The sequence below is a fragment of the Scomber japonicus genome, chromosome 1, assembly GCF_027409825.1.
Source record: "Scomber japonicus isolate fScoJap1 chromosome 1, fScoJap1.pri, whole genome shotgun sequence".
Classification (NCBI taxonomy): Eukaryota; Metazoa; Chordata; class Actinopteri; order Scombriformes; family Scombridae; genus Scomber; species Scomber japonicus.
Genome location: NC_070578.1, coordinates 26,219,813 through 26,239,190, shown reverse-complemented (window position 1 = coordinate 26,239,190; position 19,378 = coordinate 26,219,813). Strand labels below are relative to the sequence as shown.

The window sequence follows — 19,378 nt, the reverse complement described above, 5'->3', positions numbered from 1 at the left end:
AAGAGGACAGGCCTCTAAAGCTTGGGTATTTATTTCCCTGAGGTACGTCTGTCAGGCTTCCCAATGTAGCGCTGCTAATGTCACCATATTGTAATTTATGTTATAGTATGCTGCTAGAGTTCGTGTTAGGCTTATTTTGTTTGTTTATTGAGCCATACAATGACTTTTCTGAAACTGTGTCTTTCACTTTTAGGAGAGGCTGGATTTATATGACCGGAAGTTCTGCCTGACAGAAGCTGCTCAGGGATAAGTCAGTCCATATTTTCCATTAAGACGCCAACTGTGTCCGGTATCAGAATAAACAGCTACTGTGTGAAACAGCATCGACAGGAGGAAAGTGTCATTGTTAGACGGTATGTTTCTTAATATTTAACGTGAATCTCCTCATTTTATTCTAAATATAGCCACTGAAAAATGTATTTCTGCTTCCAACATAGCTTGAGTTTACTGTGATTTACAGTCAGGCAGATAAACTTAGCAAACAGCTATCGTTCACGCTTATCTAGCTTACTATCAGCACCTCAGCTGTGGACCTTTGACTTGCGGCCCTCTCTTATCTTTGTCGTAAACACCAAATAATAACAACATGTGTTAACGTGTTTTTTCTTATTAAATGTGTCCCAGGAGGAGCAGCAACCCGGGTTTCACCTAATTTACAGCCTTCTTCCTCCTGTGTGTTCATCATGGCTGCTACTGTGAGAGGTGAGCTGTCAGGTTAGATTTACCCTGTTTGCTTATTACAAACTGTTTACATTTCTGTCAATCGCGGCACCTCTTCGTCACCACTTCTCTTTAAGACTCTTACAGTACCGTCTTCTTCCACTTTATCCGGGGTCGGGGTCGCGGGGGCAGCAGCCTAAGTAGGGAAGCCCAGACTCTTTATTCTGGTTATTTTAAATCGACATAATCTGTAGATATCTAATACTTACCTCATGTGATCGTCGTGTATATTGTCTGAAAACATTAAACACCAAGATGAAATACTACACAAAACACTGCAGGGTTGAAGATTAAAAAAGAGTGACATCAGCTCATCTCAACAAGAACCAACCTAACCTATTATATCTCTGAAGGAACAAAGAAATGATCTGTGACTGTGACAAACATGTCCACCTAAATGACTACAACCAGTGGCAAATAGTCACAAAGAAACACATTTGCATATTTATTACCTAAAAGTCATGTCACACAAGGGTCACACATTCCCCTGGACACAGGAAAATGGAGCTTTGAGCCATAAATGATCAACCAACACTTTAAAAAAACATTTATTTATTGAATATTTTATTAATTTTACAAACAAAGAACAGCACAGAACAAGAAGGCACATGTGGTCAGCATTCTGAAGGTATAAAATGATATCATCATTGGCATATACACGTACCTATTTATATGTATAATTCACACACAGTGTTAAATAATTATATACAACACTCTGTATGTACGACAACCATCATAGTAGTTAAAAAAACAGCTCAATTCAGCTCATCATCCCAGGTATCTACTTCAGTGTCATTTTTGTCAAGGAAATGACAAAAGATCTACTAACATTTGAACATGTCCTGCCCTTTCCAAGACCCTAAACCCTAACCTTATTAACACAGGTCAGGAACCTGATGACCACCAGACCCCTTAATATAATCAATGAGATCATTCCTCAGGAAGTCATACACCCACTCAGAACTTGTATCTTATCTTGACATGGATCAAGGCAAAGAACTAGCAATGAACTTCTAAACAATAGCAAAGAGCAGACACAGTTATGAGGCCAAAACAAAATGATAAACACACTTGTTGCTTCTTTACTTTTACACAATCAGTTTATAAGGGATTTTAGTTTGTTTTTATTTTGGACCAAATGTTGGCCATTACACAGAAAAACAAAACTAGTAAAGTTTTTTCTATTGTTATTATTTATCTTGCATAAAAACAGGAAGCTCATGTTTCTTGTTCAGCTTGCATAATTTGGTCCAGATCCACAATTCATACAACACAAGACATCTCAAGTTATTTTACCTTTTTAGATTTGTATCTGCTGTTCAAAAGTAGAAACCAAATATAGACCTTGGCCTGAATAAAATCCAATCTTAGTCTGGTAACAATCCCAGCTTTCAGTACATGACAATCAATAAAAGCATTTTGTTTGGGTCCCAAAAAGTAAAAGTTCATGCTGGATTGCAGTAGCTGTAAGTGTTGAATATTAAAGCCCTTGGTCATGATAAGGAAACTGTTTTGTTGCACAATAAAAAGTTGGCGAGGTGCATTTAGGGACACATCAGCATTTACACAATGTCACTTTATGTAACTGGATCCCATTGTATCTTCAATATGTTATTTAAAAATGTGCACACCTGCATTTATACAGCTGTCCACTTATGATGTGATGACATAGGATACATATAAATGCAAAGTGTGACTGTGGCATAAAACTCAGCCCTTGTTTGCTTCTTCCAGGTTCTGCTCATGTGCTCATCCGAGGTGCTGGTGATGGCATGGAAACTGAAAAACCGCCAGCCGTCCTGGAGGTAACCACAGACATACTGCCAAGAGGTCCATCTCCAGTTCCCCTCTTGAAGGTGGCAAGCCCCAAACACAGCCCAAAATCTACCCATCCTCCTCCCTCCGCGACACCCCAGCCTCTTGGGGTTCTCCACCTGGGCAAAGTGAGTCGAGAGGCCTGCACAGAGGTCGAGGCCATGAGGATCGTAGTTCCGCGTTCTGCTATAAGTCGAAGCAAACGTGCAGGACCTACTGAGGGGAAAGGAGAGGCTGAGGAGCAAGGCTCTCCCCCGCTGCCTCTGGTGGAGGGCTGGAGAGGAGAGCTGGAGAAGCTGCAGAACTCTGAACGCAGGCTGCTGCAGGACAAAGAGGGGCTTTCCAACCAGCTCCGTGTGCAGACAGAAGTAAGGCTCCGATGAGACGGATACACATTTAGATATTAGACATGCTAGTAGGCTGTGCACCATCAGGTTTATATATTTTTTATAGATATCTTAATCTTTATTCTTTCTGTGTGGCAGGTGAACCGCGAGCTAAAGAAACTGCTGGTGGCGTCTGTGGGTGACGACCTTCAGTACCACTTTGAGCGTCTGGCACGGGAGAAGAACCAGCTGATTCTGGAAAATGAAGCTCTGGGTCGGAGTCTGGCACACACCGCAGAGCAGCTGGAGCGCATGAGCATCCAGTGTGACGTTTGGAGGAGCAAATTCCTGGCCAGCAAGTATGAAAACAGACATGAGTGAATTATTATGTGTGATAATAAGGCATTGTTAGAGATGGAATCATAGAGAAAGGGATGGGATGGTGTCATCTCATCATTGCTTTTAAAACAAGAATAGTGTGGGCAAGCGTCTGTCAAAGACACTCTGGCTGTGCTGGGGGAAGATAAATAACATATAAAACTATTATTTTACATGGAGAAATAAGGAAAGATGTATTTACTGTTATTATGTTGAATGCTGAATGTAGACATGCATCATTGTCTCCTCAGAGTCATGGCAGAGGAGCTGACAAATGCCAGAGCAGCTCTGCAGCGCCAGACAAGAGAGGCACAAGGAGCCATTCAGGATCTGTTGTTAGAGAGAGAAGAGTTTTCAAGGGACATGGTGCTCACTCACAGGTAACATACACACTGTAGCATAACCACAGATCTATCATCTCTAAATCAACTAATGTATTATGAGAACTGACTTAGAAAATAACAAATTGTGGTAGAGAAAGGACAGGAGATAGGTAGACAATAATCACAGTATGTAGTTCGACTCTCTTAATATTCTTACATTTTTAGAAAGTAAGTATTCTTCTGTTGACTGTTTGTTACATCTGACTAATCAAAAGCTTTCTAAAATAGGTGTAAAATCTCAAACAGCCAACGGAATTGAAAAATCACGTTTCTCCTTTTTAACTTAAGACCAAGTTTGACATTATGAATTTTTGTATTGACAGTTTTTCATAATTCATACTTCGATGCTGAACATATATATTTAGGGGGTTTCTGACTGATTTTATGTATTTCGGAAAAACTGTAAGAGACAATTTGTATCTGCAATTTAAGGGTTCATCAGTTGGCAAAATTGAGTCAGTATGTTCCAAAGTTACAGTCTATTTAGTATGAACTAACTTTCTGTTAGTCAGGTTTAAGTTTATTGTTTGGCTTATGTTGTCTATAACGAGCTGTTGACAGAGGAAACGAGTCTATGTGCTTACTTACTTTTCTGTGGTCAGATCTCTGGAGCAGCTCCTGGTGTCTTTGCAGTGGGGCAGACAGCAGACATACTACCCCAGCGCACAGCCCCTCAGTACAGGAGAGCTGGCAGCAGCCAATCACAAGCTAGCAGACGCCATCAACTCCCACCTGTTGGGCGACACCAGCAGCAGTGTGGCAAAAAGCAGCAGCAGCAGCAGTAGTAGTGCGACACCTGAGCAGCTATGCAGCACACCAGCAGAGAAGATGGCTGAGAAGGTACACAATCAACTTTTAGCTTCTTTGTTTATTCATTCAAAATTTGAAGTGTTTTTGCATTTTCCCCTAAAATGTTCTACCATTTTTCAATGTCTAATATTTGTCATAAAATCCAATGTTTCATAAATGTGTCGCCTGTGCTCTTTTGTAGGTGCTGAAAATTTTAGATCCAATTTCCTGTTCAGAAAACAAGGCAGAGCCTCCACTCAGTGACTCGCCCACCTCAAATTTTCTTGGCAATAAGAAGAGCATCGGCAGGTTTCACCCTTACACCCGCTATGAGAACATCACCTTTAACTGCTGTGAGCGCTGCACTGGAGACATCCTGGTGCTGTAGAGGTCAAAGAGCAGCAGTACATATCTATCTGAGACCAGCACACAGAGCTCACTTAAAATGACTGAGTGTGAAGAGGAGATCACTATAGAGCATATTGCTGCCCTGTTGAGTGACTTTGTGAATTAGCAGCAAAAATCGGTTGTTCTTAAACATTTTTCATACCAGTCTGAGTCTGTTGCTACCCTCTTTTGTACATAGCAGCCCTAATAATTTGATTTTCCACTAGTACTGAGGATGATTTTAAAATCTGTGTATCTGCTGTTTATTCTCTTTAACTTGAATTGGTTTGTTCAGGAATCCTGATCAGATAGTGACGAAAGAAAAATGCATTTCAGAGCCATTGTAGCCTTGTTTAAACCATAATGAGTTATTTATTGCTGGGTTGTGAGGTTAAGAGAAGTAAGTGTTACATGCTTATTCAGACTTGAACATTAGGCTCATGTGTTTTATTTATATACTCTTATATCCATAATGGTCTATAATGCATCAATGGTACTGGTGAGGCTGAGACCTGATGTTATTGTAAAGCCCTCCATACATCAAACAGCAGATAGTGAGCTGTACACGGTTACACAAACACTGTGACTAAAATTACAAAAAGAATGGAGGGTGTACTTTACATTTCAGAGGTTTCCCTGCTTGGTATAATGGTGCTATCAAGTTGTAAAGCATATTAACTTTTTGTGAATTGTATCCTGAAAAAATAATGTACATTCAGTATTTTGGAGGTGATGTAATGGTGCAATAGTAGACAGTAACGGTTCTGCAGTTTTGCACCTGTGTTCAGACAAAGTGCAGATATTGTGAAATACCCACGGACACAAGAAAATGACTTTTGCGGTGTTTATAAAAACCCCAATACAACAGATTTCTAAATGTTTGTAAGAGGACTTTTCATGAATTATGTCATTAATTTGGATGGGTACCTTTTTTTTTTTTAAGTTTTTATTTAAAACATATAATGGCTTGTTTTTTTCACTATTGTGAAATGACTTAATATATTGCACATGTCCTTTGCATTTTTCTAAAAACCAAGCTGTATATTTTGACTTTCATTTCTGTATAGACAACTGTACTCTTTCTCTGTGGTGGTGACATTATAATTTACAGTGAAAGCAAACAAGAATATTTATACATCTTTTGCAATATTGTTTCTCATGTCAGACCAAAATAAAGACCAAAGTAGTTTCTACTTTTTTCAAAATGTCTTGTTCTTGTCTTGATTAAAATATTGCACTGGACCTTAATAGTTAAAAAAAAGAATCATTAAGCAGCAATGACAACCTATTGCAGTATTTTATTAAGTACTTGTTACAGTTTGACATTTCCTCAGACAGTATAAACAGACATCTTTATTAACCAGTTACTGACAATGTTCATTCATTCATTATCCCACCACACCTTGCCTCTGCCTGCACTGTTTCTTCCCTCCATGTTATTCTTAAATGATGTCCGTACTCTGGTTGCAGCTGATCTATTTTCGTTGTTATTGGACAGTCCAGACGCTCTACCAGTGAACCCAGAGTCTTTATGGTTCCCACTTTTAAACATCCTTTCACTCTTTCTTTCTCCAGATCTTAACGACCTATCACCATCCTCTCTTGGTCCATGATTTGTGACTCCTTTGACTCTGTTGTTGCTCATTTGTCTCTGCGGCCGCTGTGGGTAGAAGCCATCATGCTTCCTGACGGGCACAAATTTCAACGCCTCCTCCCATTTCCCCGTCTCCTTCATAGTTAACATAATGCGTATCATCTGGTCCAGAGTCAGATTTTTGGCTCCACATCCCCATTGGAGAAACTCATCCAAGGGTAAACGGGCCGTGGTCAGCTTCAGGCGCTTAGCGTTCGCCAATGACAAGCCTGTCTGGATCGACCGGTCCACAATAGATCCAATGATGTAGACCTTAGAGTGGTCGAAGGTGCGGAGGACATTAGGGGAGTCAGCAGTAAGGTATACGAGTTGTTCACGAGGAAACAAATCAAAATGCTGTCGTTCAGTGGAGGTGATGAGCAGGCGGTCCCAGGCCTCTGCACCGTACCGTTTGAGGAGCTCCTTCTTGTAGGCCCCGTCTGGCTGCAGGTTGCAGAAGTGCAGGTGGTACGGCTCAGTGGCACGCCGGTTCCACCCTTCCACCTCCATGAGCTGGGACACAGTGTTTTCTACCTCCTGCCTAGACATGCTGGAATCATAGCTCATGTCAAACACAAGCGGCTGACCGAACACCATGGCCTGGGCGCTCCTCCAGGCCAGGACCCGGTCCAGGCTGCGGTTCCAAAACTGGAGGAGGAATCTGCTTTTCAGCTCTTGTCCTTCCTGATCATCCCCTTCCTCAGCATCATCTTTTTTCAGCCTCTCCTCCCTCTCTGCTTTCTTCTTCTCCTGCTTCTCCTTACGGACCTTTTTATGACCTTCCTTGAGGGCCAGGTACTTCAGGTACTTCTTCCTGGAGGACTTGGTGGTGAGCTTTGCCAGCGCCTCAACCTCCTCATCAGTTATGTCCTGAGGTACAAGCTTCCCAGCTTGACGCCACATCACAACCAGTTCCCGGGTCGCCTCCAGAGTAGAGCTTTCCTTTAAATCATCTCCTGCCTCATCCTCTTCCTCAATATATTGTTGTTTCTCGTCTGATGCAGCTTGAGACCTCATCACAGACTTCCATTTGTCCAAATCTAATGTCTCTCTTCCCCCTGGCTGCTCTGCTTGAGGCTGGAGGGCATCTTTCCACACAGGGCTCCCAGTGTTTAAGTGGCGAGACTGGATGGATGCACTGCTGGCTGGAAGAAAACCGACAACTTGCCTCTTGTTGACGCAGGATGCCACAACATGACTGCATTTGTAGAGTTCATGAAAACCTCGGCTTGTAAAGAGTCGCAACATCTTGATAAAAGATAAACTGTCAGGGCTGCGGACGTATCAAAAAGTGTTCGAGGATTTAAACGCCGTTTTATTTCGTTTCCATTGTTATAATAGTGTGAATAATAGCTGCACCCCTGTCAAATGTCCAAAAGAGTAATCCTGAAGTGTGTTTTCCTTGTTTGTGCATCCACGCTACTCACACACTGTCGAAAGGTCACGTTGATGCTCGGTGTCACACTATAATGTGTCGTAGTGAAAGGCGGAACATGTCTGGTGTTAAATGTTCAGCCGGTTAACCATGACATAATGTTTCAACAGTAATGTTATACTGTGACTTGCATTATATATAATGCGTATACAGCTATAATGTATAATAATCATTTATTTACTATTGAAATTTACTAAACTGAGTTGTTTCCAGACGGATGTTTTATAGCGCTGTACCGCAGTAATGACTTCCTCTTGAAGTGTCAACAGAAGCTAGTTGTCTTTAAAAGCTTTATGAAAATGAGTTTGTTTTTGCCCAAATTAACGTGCAAAAAAGACATAGATGAAGTGATTAAAGGCGTAGCAGAAAAAGTCGTAGTTTTGAGGTTTGGAAGAGACGAAGACTCAGTTTGCCTCCAGCTGGATGAGATTGTAAGCAGACTGTGACTTTAGCTGCTGTCTAAACGTCGCTCTGCTGTCAATAAATCACTAATTTGTCTTCCTTTTTTTCTCTAGCTGTCAAAAACTGCTCACGACTTGAGCAACATGGCCTCGATCTACATCGTGGATGTGGATAAAGCGCCCATCTACACCCGATACTTTGACATCAGTTACATCCCTTCCACTGTCTTCTTCTTCAATGGGCAGCACATGAAGGTGGACTATGGGTGAGTTTATTATTGGTCCTGTTTGTCAGGTGTGATCTACAGATATACACTTACCTGAGTTATTATTATCTCACATTATTAACCTTTATTTTATCTCGAAAGACCATTGATCAATTACAATGGTGTCGAGAAAATAACAGCAACACGCAAAACAATATTAGGTAAAATAAGATAGTCATAAAAGAAAATACTAGGAAAAATAAAATAAAATAAAATAAAACAATGAATACATACAAGTAAACAGATAAGATTATAGTAAAGGTAAAAACATTTGCAATCAATTGAAAACCAGGTCTAGGATAAGGCTTTTTAACAGCTGTAGTGGTGGTTAAAAAAACCCTCTAATTTTAAGGCCTTAGAAGTAAGGTGGATTATAAGAGAACGATATTTTTTCTATTTCAGTTCTGACTAATGGAGTATAGAGCAGCAACCTATTAAACGTGATTAAATACAGGGTTGCAGTAACTGTCACCACCAGGGATGGCCAGCCAACCACAGTGGTTGGTACTGTAGGCATCATTGGTTATAACCTTCAGGCTGAGTGGTACACTCGTACACTAGCTGCTCTTGCATAAATGACATCCACATAATCCTAACACCATAATAATAATTTATCATATTTGAAATTAAGTTCAGTTGCAGCCCTTAAAGCAGCAAATGTTCACATTTGAAAACCTGTTGAAAACCTGTTGAAATAACTTATGCCTCCGTTACATGTCTTTGTCACAAGTGTTTGATAATGACATTGCAAGAAATTTGAGTTTTATGTACATAGTCTGGGTCATAGGTATACTGTTGTTTTTGCCATACAGCATGAAACAGACTTACATAATACACTGCCATAGACTTTCATATTGTATTAAAAACGCCATAATGGAAATAGATGTTGGAAGAGTCTCTATGCATGGAAGAAAATTACTTGATTTGATGATAATTCTGTTTATTTTTTCTCTCTCTTTCAGATCACCAGATCATACCAAGTTTGTCGGCAGCTTCAAAACTAAACAGGATTTCAAGGATCTGATTGAAGTCATCTACAGGGGAGCCATGCGGGGGAAAATGATTGTCCAGAGTCCCATAGACCCCCAAAATATTCCCAAATATGATCTTCTTTATCATGGAATTTAGCATGAGCAACTCCGCCATTTGACTGTTGATCTTTTACATATTCAAAAAAGTTGCTTTATTTTCAGCCACTAAGCAACTGTCAGAAGTTTTTACATTGCAGCTTGTTAGAAACCCATAATAAAGTGTTTCAGATTAAGAGACTTTAATAAATATGTACATACAGACAATACAGAACAGTTCATTGCCCTTCGTGCCCTCTTGCTGTGTTTGAAGATTGTGTGTACACAAGGGCGCTGTTTACTCAACCTTCTAGGGAACGCTTTTAGTGTCACGTCGCAGAGTTAACAGGTTCAGCAAAGACTGAATTAATGCAAATTTTATACTAAAGATATGACAGATACAATAATAATGAATAGTAATGAACTTTGTAAAACTTTGTTATAGTTTGTGTTGTCAAATTTATTAACACATTTTTTCCTCATAATTTTTCTCATTAGTTTATGTTTGACATGCTATGAGTTTTGATAACTGAGTATAACAACTTTATTTTAGTGTTTTGGGAATTTCTTTCCTGTGAAAATGTTGAGTGTCTTTGTGATGTTTCCCATGGAAAACAGTTGTATATCAGCAAAGAGATACATTCATTCATGCAAAATACACATTGTGTTGTTACAATAAACTTTTATATTTTATCTTGCACCAGTTTCTCATAATTTTCCTTTAACCTGTTTAAAGTTGTAATTTTTACTTTTAATGGGCATTTGCACATTCTGCATTTATAGAGTATCAGGCCAAGTCCCAAAAACATGAAGTGAAATGTATTTCAATTAAATTCACAGCTAAATTCGTGAAGGTAGACTCAACACTTAATATAACTTAATTGTATTCAATAGCACCACAAACAACAGCCAAATTGACCATGAAGCTTAATCAACATTTTTTTAAATATCAAAGAGGTAGGATTTATTGTAGGGCTGTGGTATTAGACTGCATCAGTTATAGCATCAATAATAAGTAAAAGAAATCAGTAGATGCACCGATTAAATAACACAGTCAAATCTGTGTCTATGCTGAAATAAATGATCTTGCATTTGTTGGTGGTCTATATTTAAGATTCTCATGCAATCCTCAGCTGATTCATTCTCCACCTTTAAGTTTAAAGGTGGACTTCCACTGTTGTATCCACAGTCTTTTCTCTCTCTTCATTTGGAGGTTGGATTGTTGCGTCTCGTGAAACGTTCTCACAAGATGTGATGTCAGCTGGTAATGATGGTGAGTTGTCAGTGTGCTTGTTTCTCTCTGTCATCCAGGCAGCATACAGAGAGTTGACCCTGTAATCACCCTGTATTGAAAAGACAAAGACATGAGAGTAAGTTAGGGCTAATATCCTTCTCCATGTGTTTAATGTCCACTTCACCACTGTGAATAAACAAAAATAGGAATAATGTTAAAAGAGTGAAGGCTCACCCCTGACTGCTCCTCTGTCTCTGTGTTTCGCCTTCGCTTCATTTTGTCTAAATAGAAACAATGTAAGAGGCCAAAATTCATCTATCTATAATGGATATAGTATTTACAGCAAAAGCTCTCTCAAAAGACTTTAAATCCTTTATTTCGCAATTCATAACAATTCTTACCTTTGTATTTAATTGCAACTCCCAAACCAATAAAGACCAACACAGTTGCAAACACACCCAGAACAGGCCACTGCCACTGAACCCGGCTGGTTTCAGATTTCTCTGAAACCCCTAGAAAATAAGGGGCACATTGTTCATATACAGCATTCCTTCAGCTAAAAAATATATTATGATGAGATATTAACTGTTCTAACATGAGTTTTTACAACAATATCTACCTGCAGCCTTTCTAATGTTGTTCCCGGCTGCAGCCCGACGGAGGAGGTGTTCCACGTATCTATAACCCAAGCTCTGTGTGTCCATGCCCAAGTAATAGTTGTTGGTGCGGAGGGGGAAGAAGGGAGCCATGTAGGCCTGGGCTCTCTGGGATGGATGAACCACGTCACTATCTGGGTACGTCGCGTCACTGTGGTTGAGCAACCACCTCTCGAAAAGCCTGATGACAGTTGAAACAGCACAAATAATTTAGAAGCCAAGTTGTTTGCAGTCAACTTCACACTGAGGTCACCTTAAATTCTTAGTTTTCAAAGATGGATGGGCATTTTTATTAAGAATGAATAAATAGTGTTAGATGCATGACCTACTTGTCAATGAAGCTGTGATGCAGCATGAATATGGGGTCGTTGGCTGCAGTAGGGACCAGAGACATTGTGCCATTTAAGTATCTGTGAACCAGGTTGTGCATGGAGGCGTTCAGGTGTCGGGAGTCCTTGGGGATATCAAAACCTGGTGGTCAGGGAAATACATTCAATTCTTTCAATTTTCTTGCTCCTATTTTTTGTTCATTTGACTAGTTGGTTGCTGAACAAGTGACACATTATTAAAGTTCTGTCTGCAAAAATTTGAATGAATGGTTAACTGTTAGTAATAAGAAATGAGGAGATAAGCTTTTTAAGCTACCTTCTAGCTTGCATCGGAAGCTGTTCTTAGATGTATGGTCAAATGGGGGGGTATCAAAAACCGATGTTTTCATTATTTCTTCAACATCCTCTGCAGTTGGCAGTGTTTTGTACACAGGATCCTTTCCAGGGTTACGTATCAGATGTGGAGGATCAGAAGCATCAGTGTGGATGCAGATTATAGCAAGACTTTCCTGAAATGGACATATGGTCTGCAGAGTAAAGGAGAACAAAATGTTTTAGAAGACAACGCACAGGGATATCGAAAAGAGTAGGAATTAATGAATGGCCATTTGAAGCTGTAACACCTCACCTTCCACTCTGAGAAAAGGGAAGCGCTGTCTATACGACCGTCTTTGCCAACTCCCCCAACGTACTTGTTGGTGCAGATGTTGCAGTGGTCGGTTCTGGTCCAGTCCCAGTATGGAACATAGAAATCTTGGATCCCAGTGAGCTCCCTGATCTCTCTCTCAATAAAGAGCAGAAAAACTCGGTGCCAGAGGGCAAAAGCAGGGCCCTTGTGTGCAGCATTGTTTGCAGAACCAGCATAGGGTTTAGCTGAATAGTAGTGCATCCATACATACAGATCATAGACACTTGCATTTTGAAATGCGTAGTTCCCGTCCACTGTCGTGTCATTGCTTGTAAGGATCACGTAACGGCTGCTGACACTGTGTTTTGCCTTGTGTAGGCTGGAGATGAAGGTGTCCCTCTCCTCATCAGTCAGATCTGTTATCTCTTTCCTGTCTACATGGTGCTTTTGCAGACATTGGGGTCCTTTCCAGCCCGGTAGGCATTGACCACAGTCAAACCCATCATAGTTTCCCCAGCATGTACACACCGAATCATAGAAAACACGAGGCCAGTTCACTCTGAAGTCCGCTGGTTTTGGGAGGTCTCTTGCAGGATGGGGTGCACACACTCCTCTCCCTGAGCTAAACCCACAAGGAGAGCCGTTCCAGAGGGGGCAACACATCCGGGCCTGCAGAGCATCTGGTGTGGTACAGGGCCGTGGAAACTGAGCCTCCACACTTTGGGCACTCAGATATAACAGGAGGAATGGCCCAAACCACTGGAACAACAACAGCATGGTGGACGAGATGGAGATCAACTTCAGCAAAAAGTCCCCATAAACCAGCAGTATGGTACAGAAAGCACCCCTAGTCACCAACCCCGTCCTTTTAAAGGGGAAATGTCCTAAGCAACTTAAACATTGACATCTATGCTGCAATATTTGAACAGGTGGTGTGCAGGTACTTCTTTGAAATCTCTGACAGAAGGACAGACAGACAGACAGACAGACAGACAGGGAGATGTACAATTACAGTGCTGTGTCTTACGTAAGACACAGTTTCTTACATCACTGGAAAAGGCAAAGAGGTTCATCACACACTGTTATCCTCTGATAAATTCAGAGGACATCATTGTATCAGCTGTGTCAATATGGCCATATCAAGTTCAGTGTCCTATGTGAGTGTGTGTGTTCTGACCTGGAAGGCCCTGTGTTTGTGTATGAGAGACAAACAGCAATAGATAAGAAAGCAAGAGGGGGATACAAACATAACTTTGATTATCAACTTTGATTGTTTACTAGTGGTGCTGAGTGGCTGTGTTTTTCACAAGCTGCTCGCTGTATTGTCTGTGTCACAGAAGCCCATCACTGACTTGAATGACTTGACTTGACATTCATTTTTGACAGGAAACATCTTGGTCTGCGTGTCAAATTACCCAACATGTTGGTAAATTAACATACTTTTCCTTAAAGAATGGCTGATGCCCCTCCATTTCATACACTGTCTCATATAGATAGTTATTGGTGATAATATGCCATAAAAGGTACCAATAATGCCAATAAAAGTAATACATTGCAAGCAGACAAAAAGGGGACATGCCAGAAAATGTTTTGTACATGTTTGTTATGCTGTAAAGAGCCAAAGTTCTGCCCCACTGCTAGGAACTTTTAGTTCAGTGTACTCCTCTGTAGAGTGTATTGTTGTGTCTTTGAAGAGCTAAGATGGGGGTAATAGTCTACTATTACTATTCTGTTCTGAACAAGTAAATGAAGTGTCTGACTCAAATCAGATGATGTTTTTATAGTGCTCCTTCAACATTACCTTATGTTCAAGCTTTTGGGAAATACCACTAATAGAAACTCTAAATGGAAAGTATTGTCTGATAGGTTCGCAGTTTTTCCAGTATTTAAACATTTATTTGAAGCTAATATGAGGCTTCAGCTATCTCAGTAAGTCTAAGTGAATATCACCCACAGTTCCCTCTTTCTGTCTCAATAGACAACGTTTCCCATTTAGCTGCACTGGACAGATTTGGAGGGTTGAAGCTTCATATTAGCTTTAAATAAACTTTTAAATGCATTTTTTTTGCACAAATGAGTGCGTGTCCCCATTGAAAAGTTGACTGTGTTTATTATCATTATGCTTAAACTAAAAATAAAGTAACTAAGAAACCCCGCTTTTCACATTAAGAGTGTCCTTTTGAATTCTGTAGATTTGTACAGATATGCTTTTATTGTGAAATACAGGCAGGAAATGCTTCTTCTTCTTCTGGCGGAACTCGAGAAACCATATTTTTGAATCCAACCCGCATTCCGTGAAGACCCGCCCTTACTCTACCTCTGATTGGACACCCACCCATATGTCTATGCATTCACCAATCTAACTACCGAAGCCAACCAGTACTAACCAATCAGAGGCGGAGTAGGGCGGGCCTTAGCGGAATGCGGCGGTGAGAGAATCAGGCAGCTCCGGCGACCTTGTGTAAAGCGTGGTGTTTATTAGCTGTCCAAAGAATAACCTACGTAAAATGGTCTTATACCGACCGCGTAAAGTGATAGTTTGGTGCTTATAGTGCTCTTTTTCAAGGTTACCACCATGATGTCATTTATCAAGACTGCTGTTGGGGGATTGACCGGCATCTGTAGAGTCCACGGTCACCAACAAGGTAATATAACGTTAGCTAAAGTGAACGGTAGTGACGTTTAAGTCAAAACTAAGTAAACTAGCAATGAAAGACTGTCTTTAATTTATTAGGATATGTATTTATTCATTAACGTAATGGTGTAATTATAAACAACACTGTAAATGCGACGGGGTTGGACAAAAAGATCATTTTAACTAGTGGCTGTCATTGTCGTGATATGCAAATGAAGGAGTTCTGCAGTAATGGGATCAAAACAAATTAACAAAAAACTTCAGAACAAGAACATTATGAAATGAGATCATATTTACTAGTACATTACATAATTATTTTGTAAGAATTACTGTGCACGCAGCAGAATTATATAGATTGCACACAGTAATGATATGGCCACAATGAAAGACATGCTAAAATGCTGATTTAAAGGTAGAGGTGCGAGTGACATACTGGTGACAGCAAGCAAGAAGACAAGTAAATAGAGAACAGACAGACTGAAGATAGCAAGGAGTGATGAACTCTGACAAAGCTGACCCCAAAACAAAAACAAAAACAAAAAAAACAAAAAACCCCAAAACATTCTTCATCTGGAGACACACTGTACTGTGTAAATGTTTTAGGCACTTCAGATGTTTAGATTCTCATCCATAATACAGTACCACCAGAGAGGTGTCTGATCCTTCCCAAAATTACTGTCAACAATGAGAATGACCCCAAACATACAGTCAGACACATAAAGTACTATCTTCTGCGACAAGAAGAACAGGGAGTCCTGCTACAGATTTCTTGGCCTCCATAGAGTCCTGATCTCAACATCATTGACAGAAGAACTGTGACAAGTTTGACAAGATGCATGAACAAGCGACCTGCAGTGTACCTTGAGAAATTTTGGTCACAGCAAATATTGGTTTGATTTATGAATGTAATAAATGGATAAAAATGATTGATGGCATTATTTGGAAGCATCTTCACCTTACTTTTAATGCCTAAATCTTTTGCACAGTCTAGTCTGAATGTTGTAGTCTCAAACCAGGATTAAACTAAAACTAAACTAATGATAACAAGTCCTGAAGATGAAAAAGACAAAATCGAGATTAACGATGTGTAGGTTTGGTCAATACATTAACATCTTTTCAATGTCTTAACTCTTTTGGCTTAAATATTTTGCTTTTAATGCTCATTACAGAAGGTTTTAATTAATTAAAATGGGATTCTTTGCATTATTACTACAGCCTGTTAGATTTGTTCAAAGAAACGTATTCAAACTGAGCAGTGCAATACCAAAAATAACATATTATAATAGTTCTGTATCAGGCTGAATTTGGTCAAACATAATACTAACATCTGCTGCGTGTTTCACAGGTCTTCTGCACAGCCATTTGAAAATCCTAGCTGCTGGGCTGAAGACATATGAAGTCCCTCCAGACTACAGAGGTAATGATTCTTCTGTGAACTCTCTTGTCATGTATATATTATGATTTTACTTTGAAGTTACATATCAAAGTGGAAAGGTTTGTCACAACACCTGTAGTGTATTCAAGTTAACCTTCATTTAAGGGGATATGTTTGCCTGATACTATACTCACCGCAATATATGTTGTGTGTGTGGTCCCTCACTCTTGTTTTTACCTTCAAAGATGTGGTGCTGCCAGAGAAACCCAAACTGAAGTTTATGAAAAAGGTGCCTAACTTTAAAAAGGCCAGGAAAGAGATGAAGAAGCTGCGGGATATCCAAGGCCCAGCTAAGACAGGAACTGATTTCACGACTGGAGAGTACGCTATTGTCGTGAGTACATTTATCATCCATAAACACTGTTGGTGATATCTGACATGTTTTTCTTTATAATTCTGCAAAATTGATGTTTTTATTAAAGCTGCAACAATTATTAGATTAATTGTTTGTTGCCAACTATTAAATTAATTGTAAACTATTTTGATAATTGATTGATCATTGAGTCATTGTTTTAAAGAAAAAAATATCAAAATGATCTGCTTCCAGTTTATTCATTCTGATTTCTTCAGTCCTCTGTGACCGTAAACTAAATAACTTTGGGTTTTGGACCATTGGTCAGGACTTAAAAAAGACATTTGAGGTTTCACTCTGGGCTTTGGGAATGGACATTTTTACTGTCTTATATACCAAACAACTTACAGATTAATGAAGAAAATAGTTTTAAAAAATGAATCAATGAATCATCATTGATGAAGATAATTGTTATTTGCAGCCCTAGTATTAACTATTGAGTACAACATGTTTATCATAGCATTCTCTTCCTCATATGCTCAGGCTATGGGAGGAGGCTACCTCCACTGGGGTCACATGGAGATGATGCGTCTAACCATCAACCGCAAGATGGATCCCCGGACCACATTTGCCCGCTGGCGTATCAATAGCCCATTTAAGCCAGTGACACGTAAAAGTCTGGGACACCGAATGGGTGGGGGCAAAGGAGCCATCGACCACTATGTGACACCTATCAAGTATGGTCGTCTTATCGTGGAAGTAGGAGGAAAGGTGGAGCTGGGGGAGATTCAACACATCTTGACTGAAGTGGCAAAGAAGATGCCCTTCCCTGCCAAGGTGAGATTACAGATACTGTATATATGGCACTTTGCCCATCTTTTTGTCAGTCTAATGTCTTAACTCGATTTGATCATTTTTGTCTAAAAGTGATGACACCATATACTTAAGGATTCAGTCCTTACAGATTAGCCAACATGTATTGAAAGTTTAGAGTGTGATTTTTTCAAATTAAGAACGATATTGTGGGATTTAATTAGACTGAATTTTGTGTTGATTGAATTAAACTTTAAATATCTGCTTATGTAAACTAGTAGTGTAAGTAACCTATTAATAACCTAATAATTCCTTGTATGTTGTGTTACCAACAGGTGATGAGCAGAGAGAGTCTTGCAGCCATGCAACAGAAGCAGGCTGATATGGAGCAGAACAACCAGAATCCCTGGACCTTCAAAGAGATAGCGTGGGGCAATATGATGGGTATGAGGAGGGTCCTTAGCCCCTTTGACTTGAACAACCATGGACGTTTCAAAGGCAAATTCCACTTCCCCGGGAGGGTATGATGGACCTGAAGGACAGAAAATAATACTTTGTCATCCAAACATTTAGATTTTCAGGTATATTTGGGAATCTTCTGTCCTTTTTTGTACTCAACTGTATTTTAATTTGACTTTTTGTTGAAAGAACGTTTTTTTCCTTTTGTTTACAAACCTGGTCAACTTCATTATGTACTGCAGTTTCTATGGTGGTATTAATGGTGGAACAAGGATTGGAACAATATTGAATAAATGTCTTTTTGTCTTGTCATCAGTAAAACCAGACTGTTAAATCAAAACATCTCTCAACAGATTTATCTCTAAAACAGAGAGATTTATAACAAAAGATAGTTGATTGCATAAGTATTTACCCTATTTAAGTTGGTTAATAAGTTTAATAGTGATGATGTCCGTAATTAATAAAGTACACCTTCATTTTGAAGAACAGTGCTGATTAGACTTGCAATGATTAATTGATTAGTTGGTTGTCAGAAAATTAATTGGAAACTATTTTGATTTTTTCCTACATGAAAAATCCTTCTTAATATTGGCAGCAAAATGTACTTCCGAATATTAAAGTACAAGTAGTAATTTTGTCCCACTCACTGATATATTTTATATCACATAATTAGATTATTAATACTGAAACATCAGTGTGTAAGCAGCATGTTAACAGTTATAGCTGCTGAAGGTGGAGCTAGTTCAGAATATATATACTATATACAGTTAGCTAGTTTAATGAAATATGTTGGATACTTGAGTAAATATACTTAGTTACTTTCCACCACTGAGTATGAACATTATCCAATACAACAAACATTTTATTAGCAGGCACAGTACACTAGAATATGGTAAAAACAACAACAACCAAGAATCAAGTTTTATGTTTTCTAGGTAAAAATCCAGAAAGACAAGTGGAGCAGAGTCTGTGGGTGCTTTTCATTCATGGAAGTATCACAGGGGTGAAAGTACACTGGATAACTTTTAGTATGATGCCAGGTTTCCGAAGCAAGTTAAGCTGTGACGAGCCTACTTCATGTAAAATGCTGTTTCAGAATCCCCCTACCCCTGAAGATGACAATGACTGTGGTCATATTTAAACCATATGTATATTGAACATTGTGCAAAAATGTTGTCAATCAGCAGCCTCTGTGCAAAATAATCTGTAAAAGACTGAGAAGTAATGTTATTGCACTTTTTTCGTAAGGCATCTCAGACTGTTTATGTTTTGTAAATAGATGGTTTAGTAGAGTTAA

At 39.5% G+C, this 19,378-nt stretch overlaps 5 protein-coding genes across 5 annotated transcripts; 3 read left to right on the top strand and 2 right to left on the bottom strand.

The window, feature by feature from the left end:
• Positions 1-274: 274 nt before the first annotated feature.
• blzf1 (basic leucine zipper nuclear factor 1) lies at positions 275-4,801 on the top strand. Its single transcript, XM_053322055.1, has 7 exons — positions 275-353; positions 625-702; positions 2,455-2,903; positions 3,021-3,220; positions 3,491-3,619; positions 4,225-4,462; positions 4,614-4,801. Exons 2-7 carry the CDS (start codon positions 684-686, stop codon positions 4,797-4,799), a joined length of 1,221 nt encoding a protein of 406 aa, XP_053178030.1. The 5' UTR covers positions 275-353; positions 625-683; the 3' UTR covers positions 4,800-4,801.
• Positions 4,802-6,172: 1,371 nt separating this feature from the next.
• Positions 6,173-7,844, bottom strand: trmt10c (tRNA methyltransferase 10C, mitochondrial RNase P subunit). The gene has a single exon (XM_053322043.1). It carries the CDS (start codon positions 7,677-7,679, stop codon positions 6,180-6,182), a length of 1,500 nt encoding a protein of 499 aa, XP_053178018.1. The 5' UTR covers positions 7,680-7,844; the 3' UTR covers positions 6,173-6,179.
• A 289-nt stretch (positions 7,845-8,133) lies between these two features.
• Positions 8,134-10,109, top strand: txnl4b (thioredoxin-like 4B). Its single transcript, XM_053318485.1, has 3 exons — positions 8,134-8,297; positions 8,382-8,533; positions 9,496-10,109. Exons 1-3 carry the CDS (start codon positions 8,160-8,162, stop codon positions 9,659-9,661), a joined length of 456 nt encoding a protein of 151 aa, XP_053174460.1. The 5' UTR covers positions 8,134-8,159; the 3' UTR covers positions 9,662-10,109.
• A 177-nt stretch (positions 10,110-10,286) lies between these two features.
• Positions 10,287-13,295, bottom strand: LOC128358013 (tyrosinase-like). Its single transcript, XM_053318474.1, has 7 exons — positions 12,448-13,295; positions 12,136-12,346; positions 11,820-11,961; positions 11,454-11,671; positions 11,236-11,346; positions 11,069-11,115; positions 10,287-10,943 (listed from the first exon to the last, which is right to left on the bottom strand). The coding sequence occupies exons 1-7, from the start codon at positions 13,222-13,224 to the stop codon at positions 10,758-10,760; spliced, it is 1,692 nt and encodes a 563-aa protein (XP_053174449.1). The 5' UTR covers positions 13,225-13,295; the 3' UTR covers positions 10,287-10,757.
• Positions 13,296-14,880: 1,585 nt separating this feature from the next.
• mrpl16 (mitochondrial ribosomal protein L16) lies at positions 14,881-18,408 on the top strand. The gene is made up of 5 exons (XM_053318484.1): positions 14,881-15,092; positions 16,428-16,499; positions 16,703-16,851; positions 17,353-17,646; positions 17,958-18,408. Exons 1-5 carry the CDS (start codon positions 15,023-15,025, stop codon positions 18,147-18,149), a joined length of 777 nt encoding a protein of 258 aa, XP_053174459.1. The 5' UTR covers positions 14,881-15,022; the 3' UTR covers positions 18,150-18,408.
• Positions 18,409-19,378: the final 970 nt, after the last annotated feature.